This window comes from Arachis ipaensis, chromosome B4, assembly GCF_059453495.1.
Source record: "Arachis ipaensis isolate K30076 ecotype BB chromosome B4, ASM5945349v1, whole genome shotgun sequence".
Lineage (NCBI taxonomy): Eukaryota > Viridiplantae > Streptophyta > Magnoliopsida > Fabales > Fabaceae > Arachis > Arachis ipaensis.
Window position 1 is genome coordinate 8,707,987 of NC_142439.1, and position 23,163 is coordinate 8,731,149.

At 34.3% G+C, this 23,163-nt stretch overlaps 2 protein-coding genes across 2 annotated transcripts; one reads left to right on the top strand and one right to left on the bottom strand.

Moving 5' to 3' along the window:
• Window positions 1-7,320: 7,320 nt before the first annotated feature.
• Window positions 7,321-7,884, top strand: LOC148566609 (uncharacterized). The gene has a single exon (XM_088484336.1). It carries the CDS (start codon window positions 7,321-7,323, stop codon window positions 7,882-7,884), a length of 564 nt encoding a protein of 187 aa, XP_088340462.1.
• Window positions 7,885-20,845: 12,961 nt separating this feature from the next.
• Window positions 20,846-22,210, bottom strand: LOC110270885 (replication protein A 70 kDa DNA-binding subunit C-like). Its single transcript, XM_088483100.1, has 7 exons — window positions 22,182-22,210; window positions 21,962-22,083; window positions 21,785-21,869; window positions 21,556-21,688; window positions 21,279-21,433; window positions 21,039-21,168; window positions 20,846-20,914 (listed from the first exon to the last, which is right to left on the bottom strand). Exons 1-7 carry the CDS (start codon window positions 22,208-22,210, stop codon window positions 20,846-20,848), a joined length of 723 nt encoding a protein of 240 aa, XP_088339226.1.
• Between the last annotated feature and the right edge of the window lie 953 nt (window positions 22,211-23,163).

Sequence of the window (23,163 nt, forward strand, 5' to 3'; positions counted from 1 at the left end):
TTTTTTTTTTTTTTTGTTAAGTGGATTGGTTGAGTAGTCAACTAACTCGTTCGGTTAAACAAATGTAAAGAGTTTGAAAAAAAAAATATCAAACAAATGTAGAGTTTAAAAAAAAAAATCATATATCATGTCGGCATAATTCTTCTATTTTGTGTGTGCGTTTTATCATAAATTGCTGATGGAAAATATTTGTTTTTGTATTATTATGTTAGTAATTTGTGTTAGAAAAGTATTGAAAATTAAATTCGAAATTACTTTAAGGATATATTTACAGATCATATCAGAAGTCATAAAGACTTATCCAACTCAAATAAATCATGAGACAAAAGCAAATTAATTGATAGGCACTACTACTTATGTGCATAGTAATATATAGGGTTAAGTATGGTTTTGGTCCCAAAAGTTTTGCGTTAGAATCCAAACCGTTCCTCTTCTAATTTTCGATATAAAATCGTCCTTAACGTTTTTTTTTTTTTGTATTAAAATCGTCCTTTTTATTTAAATTTTTAATTTAATTCCTAAACTACTCCTATTTCTATTTTAATAATAAGTTATAAAATTAAAAAAAAAAAAAAGAAAACGCGTGGGGGGGGGGAGAAAAGGGTATACGAAGGGGGAGGGGAAGGGGGAAGGGGAAGGGGGGAGGGGGACGGTGCCGGCGAAACTTGGAGCTGCCATCGCCGTCGTCGAAAGAAAGGAGAGAAAGAGATACAGAGAAGCGGGGGGTGGGGAGAGAAAGAAATGGGTGGGGGAGAAATAGGGAGGAGGGGGGGAGAGAAGGGGTCCTCGCTGCCGCCGCTCTTCGTCGCTCCTCGCCGACGCCGTCGTCACCGCCTCGCCCTCCTCGTCGAGCCGTTTCCGCTCCTCCTCCTTGCCCTCGTCGTCGTCGGCTTCCGCTCCGCTGCTCCTCGCCGCCTCTGCTTCTTGCTTCGATCTCTGTTTCTGCTTCATCTTCTGCTTCTTCTGCTTCTTAATTTGTTGAATCTGATTTGATTTGTTGAATCATTATTGGTTTTGTTCTTGTTTTGATTTCTGAATTGCTGTTAATGGAAGAAGTTGCTTTTGTTTGGTGTTCTTAGTATTGGTGTTGGTTGGTGTTGATGGTGGTGGTGGTGTTTGTGTTGGTGGTGGTGGTGGTGGTGGTGGTGGTGGTGGTGGTGGTTGTGTTATTGTTGGTGTCGGTGTTGGTGGTGCTGGTTGTGGCGGTGGTGTTAGTGTTGGTGTTGGTGGTGGTGGTGGTGGAGGAGGTAATTGTGTTGGTAGTGGTGAGGGTATTTTTGTCCAAAAAAATAAAAAAGATGATTTTAATACGAAAAAAACGTTAAGGATGATTCTAAATCGAAAATTAGAAGAGGGACGGTTTCAATTCTGTCGCAAAACTTTTGAGACCAAAACCATACTTAACCCTAATATATAAAAAGTCAAAAAAAAATGCAATATTATAAAGTAGTTATTGTTGTGATAAGAATGGGATGTGGATGCCCATTTTCTATGTGGAGCTCATATTCCAAGAATGAAGAATATTAAAGGAGCATTAATTGAAAGTTGAAAATGAAGACCCCTTATGTGTATAAATAGGAGGTTAAGCTTCCGTGAACACTACAATCAATCAATAACAATAATCTCTTCTCTCTCTCTCTTATACTATTCTCTCTTTCTTATACTACAATATTAATATATTAATTATATTGTGATAGTAATTGTAGTGAATAGTAATACTAGAGTTTCTTATTTACATTTTCTTATTTTATATTTATTATATCTTCCTTAATTATTTATATTACAACACGTTATCAGCACGAAATTCTAATGAAATTTTAGGAAGACTTCAGGTAACAAATTTTTATTATGTCAAAGCTTTTTCATCTTGAATATAATGCTTTTGATATATCTGGAAATAATTATTTATCATGTGATACTTCCTCAAGCCCGATATGTTAGAGAAAACTTTCTCAACCTTCCATGCCTCGAATGTGTTCCTGCAGCAGTACTATCGAGAAAAAGGATTTAAAAATATCTTGAGCTAATTTCTTACCTTCTTGTTGCTGAGCGCAACAATGAGTTACTCTTAAGAAATTATGAAGCGCGCCCAGCTAGCGCCGCCCAATTTACTGAAGCAAATGTGGCAAATTCTAACCCCAAAAGAGGTAAATGGCAAGGCTTTGGTAGCAAGAAAAATTATGTTCACAAGAAAGAATCTCACTAGAAGTGGGATAAAAAAAGAAATAATGGGTAAAGTAAATCAATTGAGGATAAATGCTTCCGTTGTGGTGGAAAGGACCATTGGTCACGTACCTGTCGTACTCCAAGGCACCTACTTGATCTTTACCAAGCATCCTTGAAAAGGGATGACAAAGGAAAAGAAACAAATTTTGTTTCAAATGATGAAAATTCCACCACTCATTATGATGTATCTAATTTCTTTAAGGATTCTGAAGAAAATATTGGCTATTTGATCAATGATGGAATAGTTTGATATGTGTATGTGTTTGTTAAGTATTCATGTGAATAATTTTACTGTGCATGTACTTCTACTCATTTTATTATTATCATTTGTCTTTGAAGAAAAATAGCAAGGACATATTCTGAAGATATTTGCCTTGCGGATAGTGCAAGTTCGCACACTATTCTTAAAAGTGATAAATATTTTACCCATCTTGTGCCAAAAGAAGAGTATGTTAATACTATTATTGGCTCAGGCAATGTGATAGAAGGCTCCGGAAGAGCTATAATTTTGTTTCCTGGAGGAACAAAATTTATAATAAATAATGCACTATTATCTACGAAGTCTCTAAGAAACTTGTTGAGTTTCAAAGATATTCGCCGAAATGGATATCATATTGAGACAATGAATGAGAAAAATCATGAGTATTTATGTATTACAACTCATGATTTAAATAAAAAGGTTATATTAGAAAAGTTATCCTCACTTTCATCTGGATTGTATTATACCAAGATTAGTGCAATTGAGTCACATGCCATTGTAAACCAGAAGTTTACTAGCCCAAATGAATTCATAACTTGGCATGATAGATTGGGTCATTCGAGAACAACCATGACGAGGAGAATTATTGAAAACTCTCATGGACATTCACTAAAGAACCAGAAGATTCTTAAATCTAGTGAATTTTGTTGTGCTGCATGTTCTCAAGGGAAGTTAATTTTGAGGCCATCACCAGTAAAGATTGGATTTGAGTCCCCTGAATTCCTAGAATGGATTCAATGTGATATATGTGGACCTATTCATCCACCATGTGGATCTTTTAGATATTTTATGATCCTGATAGACGCATCTTCGAGATGGTCACATGTGTGCTTATTATCTTCTCGCAACCTGACGTTTGCGAGATTACTGGCTCAAATTATTCGATTAAAAGCACAATTTCCAGAAAATCCAATCAAAGCAATTCGTCTTGATAATGCTGGTGAATTTACTTCCCAAGCTTTTGATGCTTATTGTATGGCCAATGGAATAAGTGTTGAACATCCAGTAGCTTATGTTCACACACAAAATGGGTTAGCAGAATCACTTATTAAACGCCTCCAATTAATTGCTAGACCCTTACTTATGAGAACAAATCTCCCAACTTCGGTTTGGGGGCATGCTATTTTACATGCCGCAGCACTTATTCGTTTAAGGCAACCGAGCTACCATCAATTCTCCCCTATGCAATTAGCTTTTGGCCAGCAGCCAAATGTTTTCCATTTAAGAATATTTGGGTGTGCGATATATGTTCCCATTGCACCACCTAATCGCACCAAAATGGGACCCCAAAGGAAATTGGGGATATATGTTGGATATGATTCTCCCTCTATAGTAAGCTATCTTGAGATACAAATGGGAGATGTATTTAAAGCCCGGTTTGCGGATTGTCATTTTGATGAATCAAAATTTCCAACATTAGGGGGAGAGAATAAGCTTTCTGAAAATGAACTTAATTGGAATGCATCATCGTTGATGCATTTAGATCCTCGATCAGGGCAATGTGAACTAGAAGTTCAAAAGATTATACATTTGCAAAGAATAGCAAATGAATTGCCTGATGCATTTTCCGAGACAAAGAGGATAACCAAATCTTATATACCAGCGGAAAATGTCCCAATTCGAATTGATGTCCCAGTAGGACAAGTAGCCACTGAAGCAAATTCACGCCAGAAGTGTGGCAGGGCGGAAATGTCCCAATTTGAATTGATGTCCCAGTAGGACAAATAGCCACTGAAGCAAATACACGCCAGAAGCGTGGCAGGCCTGTCGGTTCCAAAGATAAAAATCCTCGAAAGAAAAAAGAGGTAAATACTATTCCTGTTGAAAAAGACACAGTAAAAACACCTGCAATTGTCCAAAATTCTGATATAATTTTAACGCCAGAAGACGTTCAGGTACTTGAAAATTGTGAAAATGATGAGATCTCGATAAATTATGTCTTTACAGAAGAGAAATGGAACCGAAATAAGATAATTGTCAATAAAATATTTGCATATAATGTGGCATTAAATATCATGTATGAAAGTAAGGATCTTGAGCCAAGATTAGTCGAAGAATATCGACAAAGGAATGATTGGCCAAAATGGAAAGAAGTCATGAAGGCTGAATTAGACTCACTTGTAAAACGTGAAGTCTTTGGACCTGTAGTCCATACACCTAAAGATGTAAAATCTGTTGGATACCGATGGGTATTTGTGAGAAAACGAAATGAGAAAAATGAAGTTGTGCGCTATAAAGCACGACTTGTGGCACAAGATTTTTCACAAAGGCCCGGTATAAATTATGAAGAAATGTATTTCCCTGTAGTGGATGCGATAACATTACGTTATTTGGTCAGTTTATCTACATATCATAAACTGCATATGCATTTAATGGATGTGGTAACAGCCTATTTATACGGCTCATTAGATCGGGATATCTATATGAAAGTCCCTGAAGGACTAAAGATATCTAAACCATCCAATGAATATTCACAAGGATTATACTCAGTTAAATTGCAAAGATCTTTATATGGTCTAAAGCAATCTGAACGAATGTGGTATAATCGTCTTACTGAGTATTTAGCAAAAAACGGATTTAAGAATGATGATATCTGCTCCTGTGTTTTCATAAAGAAAACTGCATCTGGATTCATTATTATTGCTGTGTACGTTGATGATTTAAATATCATTGGAACTCCTGAAGAGATTCCAACAATTATAAAAATTCTAAAGGAAGAGTTTGAGATGGAAGATATTGGAAAGACTAAATTTTGTCTCGGCCTGCAGATCAAGCATACAAAAAATGGGATCTTTATTCATCAAATAACATACACAGAAAATATCTTGAAAATATTTTATATGGATAAGTCACATCCATTAAGTACCCCAATGATTGTAAGATCTTTAGATGTGGAAAAGGATCAATTCCGTCCTAAAGAAGAGAATGAAGATATCATTGGTCCTGAAGTACCATATCTTAGTGCCATTGGAGCACTAATGTATCTTGTTAATAATACACGACCTGACATATCATTCGTGGTGAATTTACTAGCAAGATATAGTTCCTCTCCAACCAGAAGACATTGGAGTGGAATCAAACAGATCTTTTGATATCTTCATGGAACGGTTGATATGAGATTGTTTTATCCCTATGGATCCAAGCCACAATTAGTTGGCTATGCAAATGCTGGATATTTGTCTGATCCACATAAAGGGAGATCTCAAACAGGATACCTATTCACATATGGTGGTACAGTTATATCATGGAAGTCCACGAAACAAACGATAGCAGTAACATCCTCTAATCATGCTGAAATACTAGCGATACATGAAGCTAGTCGCGAGTGTTTTTGGCTAAGGAGTGTGATCCAATATATTCTGTCATCATGTGGACTGATTGATCATAAGATAGCTCCAACTGTCTTGTTTGAAGATAATACAGCATGCATTGCTCAACTTAAAGGCGGATATATCAAAGGTGATAGAACAAAGCATATTTCTCCCAAATTCTTCTTCACTCATGATCTTGAAAATCAAGAGACAATTGATATCCAACAGATCCGCTCAAGTGATAATCTGGCAGATTTATTCACAAAGTCACTCCCAAAATCTTCTTTTGAAAGATTGGTATATCAGATTGGGATGCGCCAATTTCGAGATATAAAATAATGTCGGCAAGAGGGGGAGACTATACTCTTTTTCCCTTGGTCAAGTTTTTTTCCATTGGGTTTTTCTTGACAAGGTTTTTAATGAGGCAGTCCCCATCACTAAAGGATATTGTACTCTTTTTTCTTCACTAAGGTTTTTTCTCACTGGGTTTTTCTTTAGTAAGGTTTTAACGAGGCAATAATTCTAAATGGTCATCCAAGGGGAGTGTTGTGATAAGAATGGGATGTGGATGCCCATTTTCTATGTGAAGCTCATATTCCAAGAATGAAGAATATTAAAGGAGCATTAATTGAAAGTTGAAAATGAAGACCCCTTATGTGTATAAATAGGAGGTTAAGCCTCCGTGAACACTACAATCAATCAATAACAACAATCTCTTCTCTCTCTCTTATACTATTCTCTCTTTCTTATACTACAATATTAATATATTAATTATATTGTGATAGTAATTATAGTGAATAATAATACTAGAGTTTCTTATTTACATTTTCTTATTTTATATTTATTATATCTTCTTTAATTATTTATATTACAACAGTTATACATTTGTTATTGTTATTTATTGGATTTTTTTTAAATAAATAAAATAAATATTAAAATTAAATGAATAAGCGCCTTTGGATTTTTCACATGAGGAGTTAATACTCTTTTATCTTGCTCTGCTAGGGTTTTTTCCAAAATAGAATTCTTGTGCCGTTTAGATCAATGTTTGATTTTTGTCAATTCCTTTCTTTAATTCTTTCTTTATTCCCTTCTTCATTCCTTTCCTTTAATTCGCCATGAGAGTTCTTTCATGAAATTGTCGCGGTTTTCGAAGACCCCTAACTGTTCATAATTTTAAAGGGAGGTGCCAATCCCACTCGCTCGAGATTGTGTTTCTATGTGAAACAAAAAACCGATCTCGTCTGGTAGAAAGTAAATTGAGATCTTGTCATTTTACGGATTGGAGGATTGTTAGTCCGACGGGTACAGCTGGTGGATTGGCTTTAGCATGGACGGAGAGCACAATGGTTTAGATTCTTGCTAAAAAAGAATTTTTCATAGCTGCCAAGGTAACTGATCATGCTTTGAACTGTTCTTGGAGGACTGATTGGGGTACATTTAAATAGCTTGGATGGGATTCGATCTACCCAATACACAGAACTTTCCTCTTTTGTACAATGTTTCTTTGGAAAAGTTGTATTTATGGCTGACTTTAATGCTATAATGAGCTTCGATGAGAAGGAAGGAAGGGGGTTAAAATCAGCTTCATCTATTTCTGAATTTGTGAATTTTATTGATGGTGGTGGACTGAAGGACTTGGGTATGATTGGGAAAAGGTTCACCTGCACTAATAGACGACGAGGGCAAGACCAGATCAGGGAGCGGCTTGACCGTGCACTTACAAACGGTGAGTGGATGGATTGTTTTCCATTAGCCTCGCTGTCTCGGCTTGCAGAAAACGGTTCAGATCATGCGCCTATCCTCCTTGATACAAATCCGGTCATGAAAAAATCTAATCGGAGGTTTGAGTTTCAGGAGAGATTGTATGATTTAGAAGAAATTCAGGTAATTATCACTGAAGCTTGGAAGGAATGGGTGGATGGCTCAGCAATGTTTATTTTGGCTAAAAAATTGAAGCATTGTAGGCACCGTATTGTTCAATGGCAGCAACAGAATAAATCTAATTCGAAGAATGATATTGCTGAACTCGCATCTCAGCTTGAAATTCTTAGAGAGGAGGGTATTACAAGGGGGAGAACAGGTTGAAGCCTTGGAAAATAAACTTGAAGATGCTTACATTAGGGGGAAAAGCTATTGGAGGGAGAAATCTCGCATAAAGTGGCTAAAAGAAGGGGACAGAAATACAAGTTTCTTTCACCAATCATTCCAATCCAGAATCTAGAAAAATAAAATTTGGAAACTGGAAAATAATGATGGTACGTATGCTACCACCCGTAAGAAAATTCACAAGTAGCTGAAACATACTTCAAGGAAATCTTCACATCGATTAACCAAGTTAATCCAGCACATCCATTCGAAGATTTTGAAACCAAAGTTTCAGCAACTATGAACAGAAAATTAACTAGACCGCTTAGTTTTGATGAGGTAAAATGTGCGGTTTTTAATGTTCACCCCTAGAGCGCCACTGGTGATGATAGATTTACGGCTAAATTCTTTCAATTCTACTGGAGTTTAGTAGGGGAGGATGTTTTTAAGGCTGTTCGCAGTTTCTTTGTCAGTGGTAGACTACTAAAGAGCTTCAACCATACACAAATCTGTCTCATACCTAAAATTTCTGATGCAAAGGATATGACACAGGTTAGACCTATTATCCTTTTCTCATTTGTGTATAAGATTATTTCTAAAGTACTAGTCCATCAGCTACAGAAATTTATGACTTCGCTGATCAGCCCTAATCAAAGTGCCTTCATTAAGGGTAGATTGATTTCAAACAATGTCCTAGTCGCTCATGAATGTATGCACTGTCTAAAGACAAAGAAGAGGGGCCTATCGAGTGAAATGGCTAGTAAATTGGATATGAGCAAAGCCTATGATCGTGTTGAGTGGCATTTTCTTTGGTTCATTTTGGAGAAGCTGGTATTTGAATCTAGGTGGATTGGTTGGATGCAGGAGGTGGTGACTATAGTTTCTTACTCTGTCGTTGTTGAAGTTCAACTTTTTAGTTTTTTTTAAACCAAATAGAGGTATCCGTCATGGAGACCCTCTATCTCCCTACCTTTTTCTTTTGTGTGCAGAAGGATTATCCTTTTTGCTAACTGAAGATGTCCTACTGTTAATCATTTATTGTTTGTGGATGACTCAATCTTTTTTTGCAAAGTGTCAGAAAATAGTTGTGAAAATATTCTCAATCTTCTTCAGTCATACGAGGAGTTCAGTGGCCAAAAAGTTAATCTGTATAAATCAGCTCTATTATTTAGTAATAATAATCCTCCCGCTGCTCGATTACTACTTGCTCGGAAATTAGAAATTGCTCATATTGGTACACATGATAAATATTTGGGTTTTCTATCTAGAGTCCAAAAACAAAAAAAGCTACCTTCAAAGAAATCAAGGACAAGGTGAGGAAGAGAGTTCAAGGATGGAAAAAAAACTTCTCTCCTCTGTAGGTAGGCATGTTCTAATCAAACCTATTGGGGAGGCTATCCCAATTTATTCATTATCATGTTCTCATCTTCCTGATACTTTAATTAGGGAGATTCACAACATACTCTCCCAATTTTGGTAGGATAAAAAAGGTACAAAGCGAAAATGGCATGGGTTAGTTGGGATACTATGACAAGATCGAAAGTGGAAGGTGGACTAAGTTTTAAGGACCTAGGGATCAGAATTTGGCGCTATTAGCAAAATAATGTTGGAAAGTTGCCTCTCAATCACAATCACTCCTATCTATACTCCTCAAAGGTAAAGTTCTATAATGAATGCAGATATCGAAACAGTACCTTCATAGGGGTGGCATAGCATATTGGAAGGGCGTAAGGTTATTGAAAAGGGGCTGGTTTGGCGAGCTGGTGATGGGTCCAGTATCCGAATCTTCAACTTTCCTTGGCTTGCTCCTCCATATTCTTATGTTGTTTCTTTATCTGAAACTTCCAATCTACAAAATCAACCACTATTGATGGTCAAAGACTTAATACTTTCTAATGGTCAGTGGAATCAAACTCTAATTAGAAGTATTTTTTCTGAGGGTACTAGTCAGCGTGTGCTAGCAACAACAATTAGGGGTAGAGAAGATAAAATTTATTGGTCCCTTAATAAAAGTGGTTTGTATGAAGTGAGTACTGGGTACCGTGTGACTTATGGGTTCTCGCATCCTCTCATTGAATTTTGTCCAGAGATTATAAGACAACGAAATTTGTGGCAAGAACTATGGAAGCTGAAAATCCTAGCGAAGATTAAGATTTTTTTCTGGAGGGGCTTCCATGAAAAGCTTCCAGTGCTACAAAAGTTTCATCATTGCATCTCATCGATTCAACGTACCTTCCGAAGATGCCTACAATTTCCAGAAACAATCAATCATTGCATCTTCCATTGTATAAAATCAAAGAAAATTTGGTAAAAAATGGGCTTACCAGCTACTAGAAGGGGAACCAAAAACTCTAATTTCTATGTTGAGTGGAACTTGAGAATGAGAGTTTTGTGTATCCAACCTAATAGCTCCTCTCAGAGAATGATGATGCTGATTTTGAGTTGGTTCTTATGGAAGGCTAGAAATAGGTTCTTCTTTGATAATGTATCAACTAGTGTGGAAGAGATAATGGCGTCAACTTTGAAGCTGCAGAAAGAGTTTCAACAAATTTTCACTTCCTAATTGATGAGCACTTTACCTTTTATTTCTCTTATTAGATTATTATATGATGTTACCTCTATAGTAGAGAGTTGGGAGTCTCCCATTTTTTTATTTGTCTCATATATGGACACATATATATTTCTTTCATTTCATGAATAAAATTATTTGACTTTGAAAAAAAGATAAAAATTACTGAAATATGTAATTTTCAGAATTTTTCCCGTTTTACATTTCTAATCTTATCTCGTTTACAGATAAGTATGGTCGTATCCTCGTTTACACTGTAAACGAGATAAGGCACGCATACGTCTCCACGTATCACGTTTATAAATGCATTATGATATGTGTCTTATCTTGTTTACAGTGTAAATGAGATACGACCATACTTATCTCGTTTACACTGTAAACAAGATAAGGTTAGCCCGCGCCTATAAAAACAACTCGTTGACAAATAGGTTGGGACCACTCATGACGCACATTTCTCTTCTTTCTCTCAAAACTTTGGCCATTTTTTTATATTTCTGAGTTTGTGGAATGATATGGCACGCAACCATGACATAAATCGGCTGAACACGACCTGGCACAATGCAGGAGCCATCGACTTGGAGATTGGTGCTATCTTTTGTGTCTCAAATTAATATTTGTTTGTATCTTAATTAGCGAATAAACTGGATAGATGGAATTATATTTAGGTAAATACAGAGTAAGTTAGTTGAAAAATATGGATTAAAACATTTATAAGTAGTTAACTTAATGTATCGTGAATTTTTTGACAAATAGGGATGGCTTGTTGACAAATTAGTTGGCAGAAGTTAAGTTTATTCATAGTGAAAATTCGAGAAGTATGTTAGTTGGCAAATAGAAATTATTAGTGCTATTTATTCTGATGTTTATTTGAGATGCATATGATATTTTTTAGAATGGATCTGAACATGCTAGAGAAGTTAGTGAACTGCCTGCATCGTATGTGGTACTTCACCCGGTCAGATTTAACTACTCGATACTTTGCGCTCCATCGAATGCTGTAGTTCTTTACACATTGCAGCACTGCCTCTCTGCTCCTGAATCTGTGACCAATCGTAAACTTCATACCCCGATCTGTGTTGTAATCTTTGGCCCCCGTGTTCGAGTACGGCCTTTTCTCATGCATCGCATCCAAATTCAATGTGTGGTAGTGGTTGGGCAAAGATGATAACTCCGAGATTGATTTCGGAGGTGGTAACAGGTATAGACGTGATCCCCCAATGGAAGTCTCTAGCACGAACTCATCTTCGTCATCATCCTCAGATGAGCCGCTTTCATCATTATCTGCAACGTAGTCATCGTCCGATTCCTCACCGTCAACCTCCATGTCCTGCACTGGACTCGCACAGTGCAACAAACGTGGTGCGAGAGGAGGGTCATCCGATACGAAGTCCGAGGTACCACTACCGCCCCCACCAGTATCACATATCTCCGCTGAAAGCACCATGACTTGTTCAACCATAATTCTTCCATGCACATCAAACATAAGGCGCACATGCTCGTTGCCATCGATCCAAAACAGATGAAATCGAAACACCCCATTCTCCATCGGTGCTAGCATCCTATACCCAACTCAACCAACCTCTTTTGCCTCCGCACCACTGATGTGAGACAATATCATGCTCTTTAGCTCCGACAACGAATCCGCTCTTCTACTTTGGGAGCACCAGACTCTCACATTCAAATATCACCCCGGTGTCACTGTTTTTTATTTGACAGTTGGGATAAACTATCACAACAAAAAAATCACTACTAGACATTTTTTCCAAATCTCTAGGAAGGAAAAGGGATGAGAAGGAAGATTTGATGATTTTGTGAAGGGGACCAATGGTTTGCTGGTCCTTTTATAGAGTCCATATTTTTGTTCTATTATATCTCGTTTACTGTATCAACGATTTAATCTTATCTTGTTTGCAATGTAATCAAGATAAGTATGGTCGTTATCTCATTTATAGTGTAAACGAGATACAGCCATACTGTAAACAAGATAATATTAAAAATATAAAACGGTAAAAATCTTGGAAATTACATATTTCAGTCATTTTTATATTTATTTTATTTATTTAAAAAAGTTCGTTATTTATTATAAACAAGATATTTAGTTAAAAAAATACAATATTATATAAAATACATTTGTGATAGTTATTTATTATAAACAAGACATTTAGTTTATATGTGTTTTACTCGAATTTTTGTTCCATTGTTAACAACAAATAAATCAACAATTTTCGAGTTTTATTTCACAATCTTAATTTAAGGAGTGGAAACGACTCCTTTTGTGGATGTCTCAAAGTCTCAATTGTAGTTTCGAAAGTAAAATTAAAGATAAAAAGAAAACATGCAAAGTGTCGGAGGCAAAGTAAAATGCAGAAATTAAAGTAAACATGAAATTAAAAGGAAGATGAAGGAAGAAACATGAACGTAAAAGAGAAGAAGACGTAAAAGTAGAGGAATTTTATTAATAAAAACTGGGAAAAAAGTAAAATACAAGTGTTTGATGAGTTCGGATGAATTACTTAAGATTCCCAATTTTACTCTGTGATGCCAAGGGGTTGAGAGCGTTTTTTGGGTTTCTAAGTGTTTTCCAAAAAGAACTGAACTTATTACAATATTTTCCTAAAACTCTATTTATAGATTAGCCTAATATTAGCTAACAGTTACCATTTGTACACTACTTACAGAAAATTTAAATTTCTTGTAACTGTTTCCGCACTTTTTACTTAATGTTAATTTCAAAATTTAAATAAATAATCAACTATCAAATGATCTAATTTAATTTAAAATAAATATAAATATTATATATAGGAACATTATCAAACAACTAATTATTTTTTTTATAATTTTTTATTAAAAAATTATATTTTGTCTAACAATATGTAATGACCCATTTATGAGTTTTGACTTTTGACTGAAATCCAACGCAAATTTTACATGCTTTGAAACCATCCATCCCCACAAAAACAATGTCCAAGTCATCAGTTTTAGGGATATGCTTTAAATTATGTTAACAATTTGCACAATATGTGATGAACCATTAGATTGTTATATATCTTTAGGGATATGCTTTGCTTTATTATTCTTATTATTTTAGATGGAATTTTATATGTAGAAATTTTTTATTAAATTGGTATATTTTAAAATAATGTATTTAGTATAATTTTAAATATAGGTCTATCAATTTCTTAGATTTCTAATTGAATAAAGATGACAATTATTTTAAAATGGAAAGAATAAAAAAAATACTCATCTTTTTTAAGAATAGTCCATTAGTTTTTGTACAACAATTAAGAGAAAATTAATAAAAAAGAATCAGCATTCTCATTATGTTTGTAGCAGATGCATGCACCTTTTGTTATTACTTCCTTATGTTATTTATTATCCATTAATCCAGTTTAAATGAAAATAATAATAAAAGGGCAGTTTTTTTTTTTTTTTTTACATTTTTGCAAAACTGTCTCCTAATTAATTACATGGTATAATTTGCATTATTAAGGAAATAACTGTTGTCAATTCATGCACTCAAAATAAACAATACATTTAATGTATTTTCAATTTGCTATCCTAAACAGAAAATCAATAGGTATCCACCTTACATGACTCATCATAAATTACTTTTATGTATACTAGTATATTTATTAAATGTATGCTATATATATATATATATATATATATATATATATATATATATATATATTAAAATATATAAAATAAAAATACGAAACGTGTCTAACTTTTATTCTTAAAATATTATTTATTATATATAATTCACGTAACAAATTTTTTTGTTATTTTTATGACTTGAGTCCATGATTTCTTAATTAATTTATAAATAATTTATTATTTCAACTAATTCTTTTTATTATTTTATCACATATTGATACACCAGCAAAATATAATGTTAATCAACGTAGTAAATATGTTCTAATTTAATTAAAAGATTATAAATTTATGTCACACAGATAATAAAACATTTTTTAATAAATTATTTATAAATAATTTTCTTTCCAATTTTCATTTTATAGGTAATAAATATTCTCAATTGAAATTCCCTATAAATTTGAACATTTGTCAAGACTCAAGAACAATCTATGAATTCCAAAAAAAAAAAAAAAGGGAAAATGGTCAATAGTAGTTGTTTCAATGATAATCAAAGATTAGCGATAGTGCTTATGTGTTTGCTCTCAGTATTTTCTATTGTAACGTTTCCTTCCTACATGAGTCCAGAGCCTCCAATTTTCTCACTTGTTTTGATGAGTTTTATACCAATTTTTGTCCTTTTTTATTATCTTTTTCTTACAATTTTCGTTTGGTGAAATCACATGATCATGGATTGGAATAAAGTTCGAATGGGTGATGAAGAATTTTCAGGTACATCTTTTGCAACAAACCTGGTAATAATTTTATGTTTGAATGTATGTGAAGAACTAACATCAATTTGATTTATGTTTTTATGTTTAATTATGTTTTGATGTATCCATTTAGATGATTTTTGTTTGATTTGTAATTTATTTAGTTTTATTAACCTCTTATTTGTATGATTTTTTTGAGTTAATATTTTTTTGTATTCTGATCGGTAGTAATTTGGTATTATTCTAATTATTCTATCAGAGGTTTTTTGTAATGATAAAAAAATTATTATATGTTTGAAATTTTGTAAAAAATAAAAATAAGAACTGAAAATAAAATATATTAATTTATTATTTACATTGAAAATATAAATGAATAATGTTTTTTTAGTTTGAAATAGATATTGTAAATTGTAATATACAATGTAAAAGAAGTATTATGTTTTTTTTTTCCTTGAAGATTCTTCTGGTAAATATTATGAGGTATTCGTACATGCAATTTGTTATTTAGCACTTGCTTTCTTTAACTACCAGCGTGAAGACCCATGAAAATGCAGGGAATTAAATTTTGTTAATATTTAAAAAAAAAAATTATTTAATATACTCAATATATTTTAGAGAAGATTTACATATCTAATATTAATATTATAGTTTTAAAAAAAATAACTATATTAATTTAATTGTTAATATAAGAGAAGAAGAAAAATAGTTAAATACTTTATATTCATTTATAGTAACTATTCATATCATATATAGATTAAATAACAAATTCACATATTATACATATTTTAAATTTTAGAACATAAAAAATTTAAGTTCTAAAATATAATACATATCCAAAAGTAACGCTAGAAAGTTTTAAACCACCTAAATAATTATTTTCTATTAATAAGAAAACAAAATATGTCCACCACAATTCAATATATAGTTCAAAATATGTGTCACACAAAGTAATACATAGGAGGCATTTTTTTTATAAGCTCTAAGATCTTTGAATCAACAACTCTATCTGGCGGTTAGGTAGGGAGTCTAGCTTCAAGATAATCTTGTCCCCTTTCTTTAAATTGTATACTTTACAACATTCTTTTCATTCAACCCCAAACTTCCATTCTCCATCTCTTCTTCCACTTTTCAGTAGGTGGAAAAAGAATATATTCTTGCCTACACTAGAAGGTGGACCAGAGTTAGGGTAAAGAGAGTATTTTTCTATATAATGAATAACAGATACAAAACCAATATTTAATAAGTTTGAAAAAAAAAAATAAATAACCCTTTTAAGATCAACTTGTCAGTCTAGATTGACTCAAATCCGAATTTGTGATGGTCTTCTGATAATAAGCATATGGAGTGTATCTGATTCAGGATATTTAAACTTGTTAATCACCACATTAAAAGATATCTATATGTACCACGATATTAAAATGCAAAACATAAGAAAAAAAAAGTTGCATTTAGCATTACCCGTTGTCAGACAATTATGTTGTTTCATTACTTTTTTCGCTGACCTCCGTTGATGAATTCGTTGCACGAGACAAATCTATGGGATTATGAGGATCATCCCCTTCCAGTGTGTCATCTTCATCATCATTTTCATCACTGTCTGATGAGAACTCATCATCAGATGGTTCAGACCCAGACAATACCATCACATCAGGTGATAAAGGCTCATCATTCTTCTTATATTTTATATGGAACACTCTATATATGTTATTAAGTGTTTCTTGGTCTATATAGTCAGCCACATAAGAGTTACGATCGGGGTGAATCTGAATCGGTTGGTTCATGTGATTCCATAGTGAAATAAAAAAGATTCCGAAACCGACATATCTGAATTGCACAGTTGCCCCTCTATTGACAAAATAAAAAATTCTAATTTGTTCAAAAGAGCTGTCAGTTATAAGCAGCTGATCATTGTTTATTTTCAGCTGTAGCACCAAGCAATTATCGAGCTCATCAATCACATAGAAGGTACATCTGAAAATTAGAGTCTACCTTCTATGTGATTGATGAGCTCGATAATTGCTTGGTGCTACAGCTGAAAAGAAACAATGATCAGCTACTTATAACTGACAGCTCCTTTGAACAAATTAGAGTTTTCTATTTTGTCAATAGAGGGGCAACTGTGCAATTCAGATATGTCAGTTTCAGAATCTTTTTTATTTCACTATGGAATCACATGAACCAACCGATTCAGATTTACCCCAATCGTAACTCTTATGTGGCTGGCCATATGGACCAGGAAACACTTAATAACATATATACAGTGTTCCATATAAAATATAACAAGAATGATGAGCCTTCAACACCTGATGTGATGGTGTTGTCTGGGTCTGAACCATCTGATGATGAGTTCTCATCAGACGGTGATGAAAATGATGATGAAGATGACACACTGGAAGGGGATGATCCTCATAATCCCATAGATTTATCTCGTGCAACGAATTCATCAACGGAGGTCAGCGAAGAAAGTAATGAAACAACAGAATTGTCTGACAACGGGTAATGCTAAATGCAACTTTTTTTCTTATGTTTTGTATTTTAATATCGTGGTACATATAGATATCTTTTAATGTGGTGATTAAAAAGTTTAAATATCCTGAATCAGATACACTCCATATGTTTATTATCAGAAGACCATCACAAATTCGGATTTGAGTCAATCTAGACTGGCAAGTTGATCTTAAAAGAGTTATTTCTTTTTTTTTCAAACTTATTAAATATTGGTTTTGTATCTGTTATTCATTATATAGAAAAATACTCCCTTTAACCTAACTATGAATCATTCATTGTAGTATCTGTCTTGAAAATTTGCTGCATATCTTAAACTTTCTAGAGATAGTTCGGTTTGGAAGATCACTGGTTCACCTTCCAGTGTAAGCAAGAATATATTCTTTTTTCACCTACTGAAAAGTGGAGGAAGAGATGGAGAATGGAAGTTTGGGATTGAATGGAAAGAACGTTGTAAAGTATACAATTTAAAGGAAGGGGACAAGATTACCTTGAAACTGGACTCCCTACCTAACCGCCAGATAGAGTTGTTGATTCAAAGATCTTAGAGCTTATAAAAAAAGACCTCCTATGTATTATTCTGTGTGACACATATTTTGAACTATATGTTGAACAGTGTTGGACATATTTTGTTTTCTTATTAATGGGAAAGTAATTATTTAGGTGATTTGAAACTTTCTGGTGTTACTTTTGGATATGTATTATATTTTGGAACCTAGATTTTTTGTGTTCTAAAATTTAAAATATGTATAGTATGTGAACTTGTTACTTAATCTATGTAATTTTTTGCTATATAATATGAATAGTTGCTGTAAATGAATATGAAGTATTTGACTATCTTTTTCTTCTTTTGTATTAACAATTAAATTAGTATGGTTATTTTTTTAAAACTATAATATTAATATTAGATATGAGAGTTTTCTCTAAAGAGGTAACTACCAAATCGGTACTCGGAAGATTCTGACGCTGACAAAATGGTACCTGACTTTTGTTATTGACAAAATAGTCCCTAAAAGATTTTAAAATTTGACAAGCGTGTCCCTGAGCTCGCCGGAGCAAATCTCCGGCAAGCACAATGCTGACATGGCCACCGTATTTTGGTGACCTGGCAAGCCACCTCTCAAACCCTAATTCCTCCTTCCCCAACGCAGACTCCCTTTCCTCTTCCTCCCCATTGCAGCCCCCAATACACACTCCCCCCTTCCCTTTCCTTCTCCATCGCAGCCCTCTTCCCTCTCCCTTTCCTCCTTCCCCATCGCAGCCCTCTTCCCTCTCCCTTTCCTCCTTCCCTAACGCAGACTCCCCCTCCATCTTCCTCCCCATCGCAGCCCACCCCCTACCCAACGCAACCCCCTCCCCCTCCCTCCCATCGCAACCCCCTTTTCTCTTCCTCCCATCGCAGCCCCCTAACGTACACTCTCCCTTCCCTTTTCCTCTCCATCGCAGCCCACTTCCCTCTTCCTCTCATCGCAGATCATATAAAGACACAGATAGAAAAAGAAGAAAAAAATTCAGTTACAACCCCCTCCCCCCCCCCCCAATTTCTTTTCTTTTGATCATACATCCAGATTCACAATGACCAACACATTCACAATAACCGCAAAAAATAGCAGAGGAAGAGAAGGATATCAAAAGCGTGACCCAGAGGTAAGTGATGAACAAAACGCTTGAAGACTTTGGAGATTGCGAAGACGGTGGAGAAAAAGGAGACATCTTTGTTGGTGTAGAGGGAAGCGACGGTGAAGACGACGGCGGTGATGGAGAGGAGAGAGAAGGCGAAGAGGAAGAGAAGGTAGCAGAACTGGATTGTGAGGAGAAGAGTCCATTCATGGTTAGCCTGGGAAGAGTCCTGATAAGGGTTCTGAAACTGAGTGAGAAATGGGTGTGTGAAGAGTGAGTGTGCGAGGATTGCGAATCAGAGAGGAAAAATTAGGGTTAGGGTTATGAGGTAGAACGTCTTCAGTGATCTTTTTGAAATTGAAATTGATTCTCTCAAGATTTCTGGGATGTTCAGGAATTGCAGCTCCTCTAGTGCTAGATCCATTATTCCTTCTTCTTCTTATTTTTCTTCTTCTTCTTCTCAAATTCTCGTTTTGGTTTGTGAATGCTGTGAAAGGATGTGATTTTGAGGTATCAGATTTTTGTTCTTCTTCGTTACAGAAATGAGATGAGATGAGATGATATGAGAGGGAGGGAAAGGGAAGAGGGCTGCGATGGGAAAGGAAAGGGAAGGGGGGAGTGTGTATTGGGGGCTGCAATGGGGAGGAAGAGGAAAGGGAGTCTGCGTTGGGGAAGGAGGAATTAGGGTTTGGGAGGTGGCTTGCCAGGTCACCAAAATACGGTGGCCATGTCAGCATTGTGCTTGCCGGAGATTTGCTCCGGCGAGCTCGGGGACACGCTTGTCAAATTTTAAAATCTTTTAGGGACTATTTTGTCAATAACAAAAGTCAGGTACCATTTTGTCAGCGTCAGAATCTTCCGGGTACCGATTTGGTAGTTACCTCTTCTCTAAAATATACTAAGTATATTGAATAATTTTATTTTTTTAAAATGTTAACAAAAATTTAATCCCGTGCATTTGCACGAGTCTTCACGCTAGTTTAGATCCACTCGGAATCATAAGCCTTTCTAAACACTTGTAGATATATTATATAACATACCTACACCTAGACACAGTAGCTCAACTCCACAACTTAAATCAAACTCCATCAACCTTGGCAATCTTGGACCCACGCCCATTTGCATCATTAGCCGCCTCATCAAATTGGGGATTCAAATTCCTCTTGCCCTTGGAAGTGACAACATGATCTTCATGAATAACCTTCTCTCCATAGTAAGAACATACATTTAGAACTTGGAAGAACACCTCCTATGACATAGGAATTAACAAAAGGTATGAAAATGACTTAATCAATGAAAAATTCATTTAGAAATGGCACACATAAGACAGAAAAAAAGGTATTATATAATAGCACCTGAGTTTCTTTCACTGGTGAGCTAAGCAATATATCCAGTTCATAAGAAAAGTCATCACTAAGGGTGTCATTCTTGGGTGTTTTCTCAGCTTTTCCATTTTTATCATTAATTAAAACAGCAATCTCAATCCCTTCAAAAACATCAGGCTGTTTTTCAGCCAGAAAATCTATAAGAACTAGAAATTTAGATAAAATTCCAGAAGACTTAGCAGCAACATTGTCACTTTTGATAGAAGTGCTTGATGACTCCTTCTTAATATTAGTATCCCTTTTTTCATATGACACATATTTTTTAGTTCAGGCTCCTATTCATATAGCATAAGAGTTAAAAAATAAAAAAGAACATAAGAAAAGTTGACCACAGCACAATACAAAAAAAAAAAGAACATGAACTTACACAATCTAAAAATACTTATATGTATATGTAACTTTTTTTCGAGTAGACTCATCGTCAGCATCATAATCAGAAAGTTCAAACATAGCAATAATGGTAGGATCATCACATACTCTCCTAACTCGGAAAGTGCCAAAAAATTTATCAAGTCCGACACCTTTGGTATCAACCTTCAACAGCAAATTTTTTCCAATGAGCCCTTAGAATATGGGAGGATAAGTATCCCCACATATAAGCTATTTTTAAGGTAATAGATAAGAAATACACAGATTGAGTAACACATATCAACCAAAATAAAGAATATAGCTATAAAAAAAATGAACCACATAAAGTGAACAACACACAAAAGAAAACTAAGAACATACACTTGCATCTTTTTGAACCTCAGTAAACAGGTCAGCGCATGATTTCTTAAACAAATAAGATGCTTCACGATCAAAGAGAACGAAAATACCCTCCCCACTATGATCTTCAAGTGTTATTTTAATTTTAAATATGCATAATCGAAAAAAAAACATTTCAAAATGAATAATACCATGAAACATTATTCTTATAAAAGATCCACAACACAAAATGAAAAAATATTTTGAACAAAATTTTTTTACCTCGGAGTGACATTAGTTATATGCTTCACACAGAAATCACAGTAGTATGCACCATTTTGAGGATAGATACCCTTTCCACACACACAAGCAGAATACCACCAACTTCCATCTTCAACAATACCTCTGATTATACCGAAAATGATAAAAGAACCCTCCTAGGAAAGGGACATTTTAAAATTTGTTAACAATATGCATAAAAGAACAGATCTAAAAATTGTTTTTTTTTCTCTGTTCATTGGTGTATAAAATAAACACAACTAAATCAATAAATGCCAACCTCATTGTTATCTTGGAGCTCTTCAATAGTGCATCTTCTAGTTAAGCGCATAAAATCATCTTCCAAGGAAACAACTTTACCCTCATTTGCAATAAATAGTGGCTGGATATCTTTGACACATTGCTCAATCATACTAACAAAAAAAATGATGCAAATACATGTATTTATTACTCTAGATTGGCTGTATCTCAAGAATAGAAACAAAAATAGCAAAATAAACCATGCTAACCTTCGCCTGAATTCAACAACTTCAGAAAGATCAGGATTAAATAACATTTGAGTGGCATACATCACATTTTGGAGACCTATTTGACCTACACAGCAATATCAAAAGAGTCTAGCAAAGTTCATAGGAGACAACACTTAGAGTATAAATAAGAAAATGTACAGAAATTAAACAATGTACCTCTAAAGAACTTGACTTTCGCAAGTTGAATGACAACAATAGGCTGCTCCACATAGCCAGAGGCTAGAAAATGATTTACTTGATTAACATAGTCCCCAAACAATGCACAACGCATTGTAAGACTGAAACTCAAAAGATGAAAAAGAATGAAATAGAAAATAAGAAAAAAAGATAATTCAAAGATAAAAAGAAACCACCATAAATGACTGAATCAACATACTCTTTTGAAGTTAATTCCAGCACAATCATTTTCACGATTTTTTTTCTCTTTTGCATATTCTTTCTCTTCTCCCACCGAAGTTAAAAAACCAATGACATCTATTCTAAATAAATACAACCTATTAAATATTCAAACAATTCGTTAAAAAAACCTGAATAAAAGAATAGTACAATAATATACATACTAACCAAAAAATCATAATCTTGGGTCATATTCAGCAGGTCAGAAAAAGGAAACAGGTTGAAACAAGTCTTTGGGATAACATCATTAACAGCTACAACAGCTACAACAGTGGTTCGATGAAAGAAAACTAATTTGAATTCATGAGAAGTTGCTCTATAACTACCATGATTTGACACAACAGTAAAGTATGCTATTCTATAAACTTGACCTTCAACTATATGATCCCTAAACCTATTAAGAAGTTGTTTCTTAACTATAGCTTTAATTTTTTCACACTGAAAATGTAACAAAAAAACAAAATCATATTAGTGAAAAACATAATTTTAAGTTGAAAACTTAAAAAGAACAACTAACACCATATTTAAAACAGTAGCTAATAGGGACTAACATGATCATCAAGGAGAATCATCTCCATTGAGTTAGGAACCTCATGGTTATCAAAAGAGGGCACAACCCAAAGCCTTAGAACCCTAACTTTCAGCCTCCAAACCTCTCTAGGAGGATGCATCTTAGAAATAATATCAAATAGATGAAGATATAAATACAGAAAATGTGGAATAAACATAGCCTAGGAGAAAATAGAAGACAACAGAATGCCTGTGCATTGAATGTGGTTCACCAACCATCCTTTTATAGAAAAATTCAGGGCATAAGACTCACCTTTTTGAATTCAAATTGAACATGAAAATGGAAGGAAAAGAAAATCCCAGTCCATATGCATCTCCATTCAATAGCATAGAGAGAACTAATCACACGATGAAAATCTGATAAAAAAAAACAGTCAAAGTTTGAAGAATTC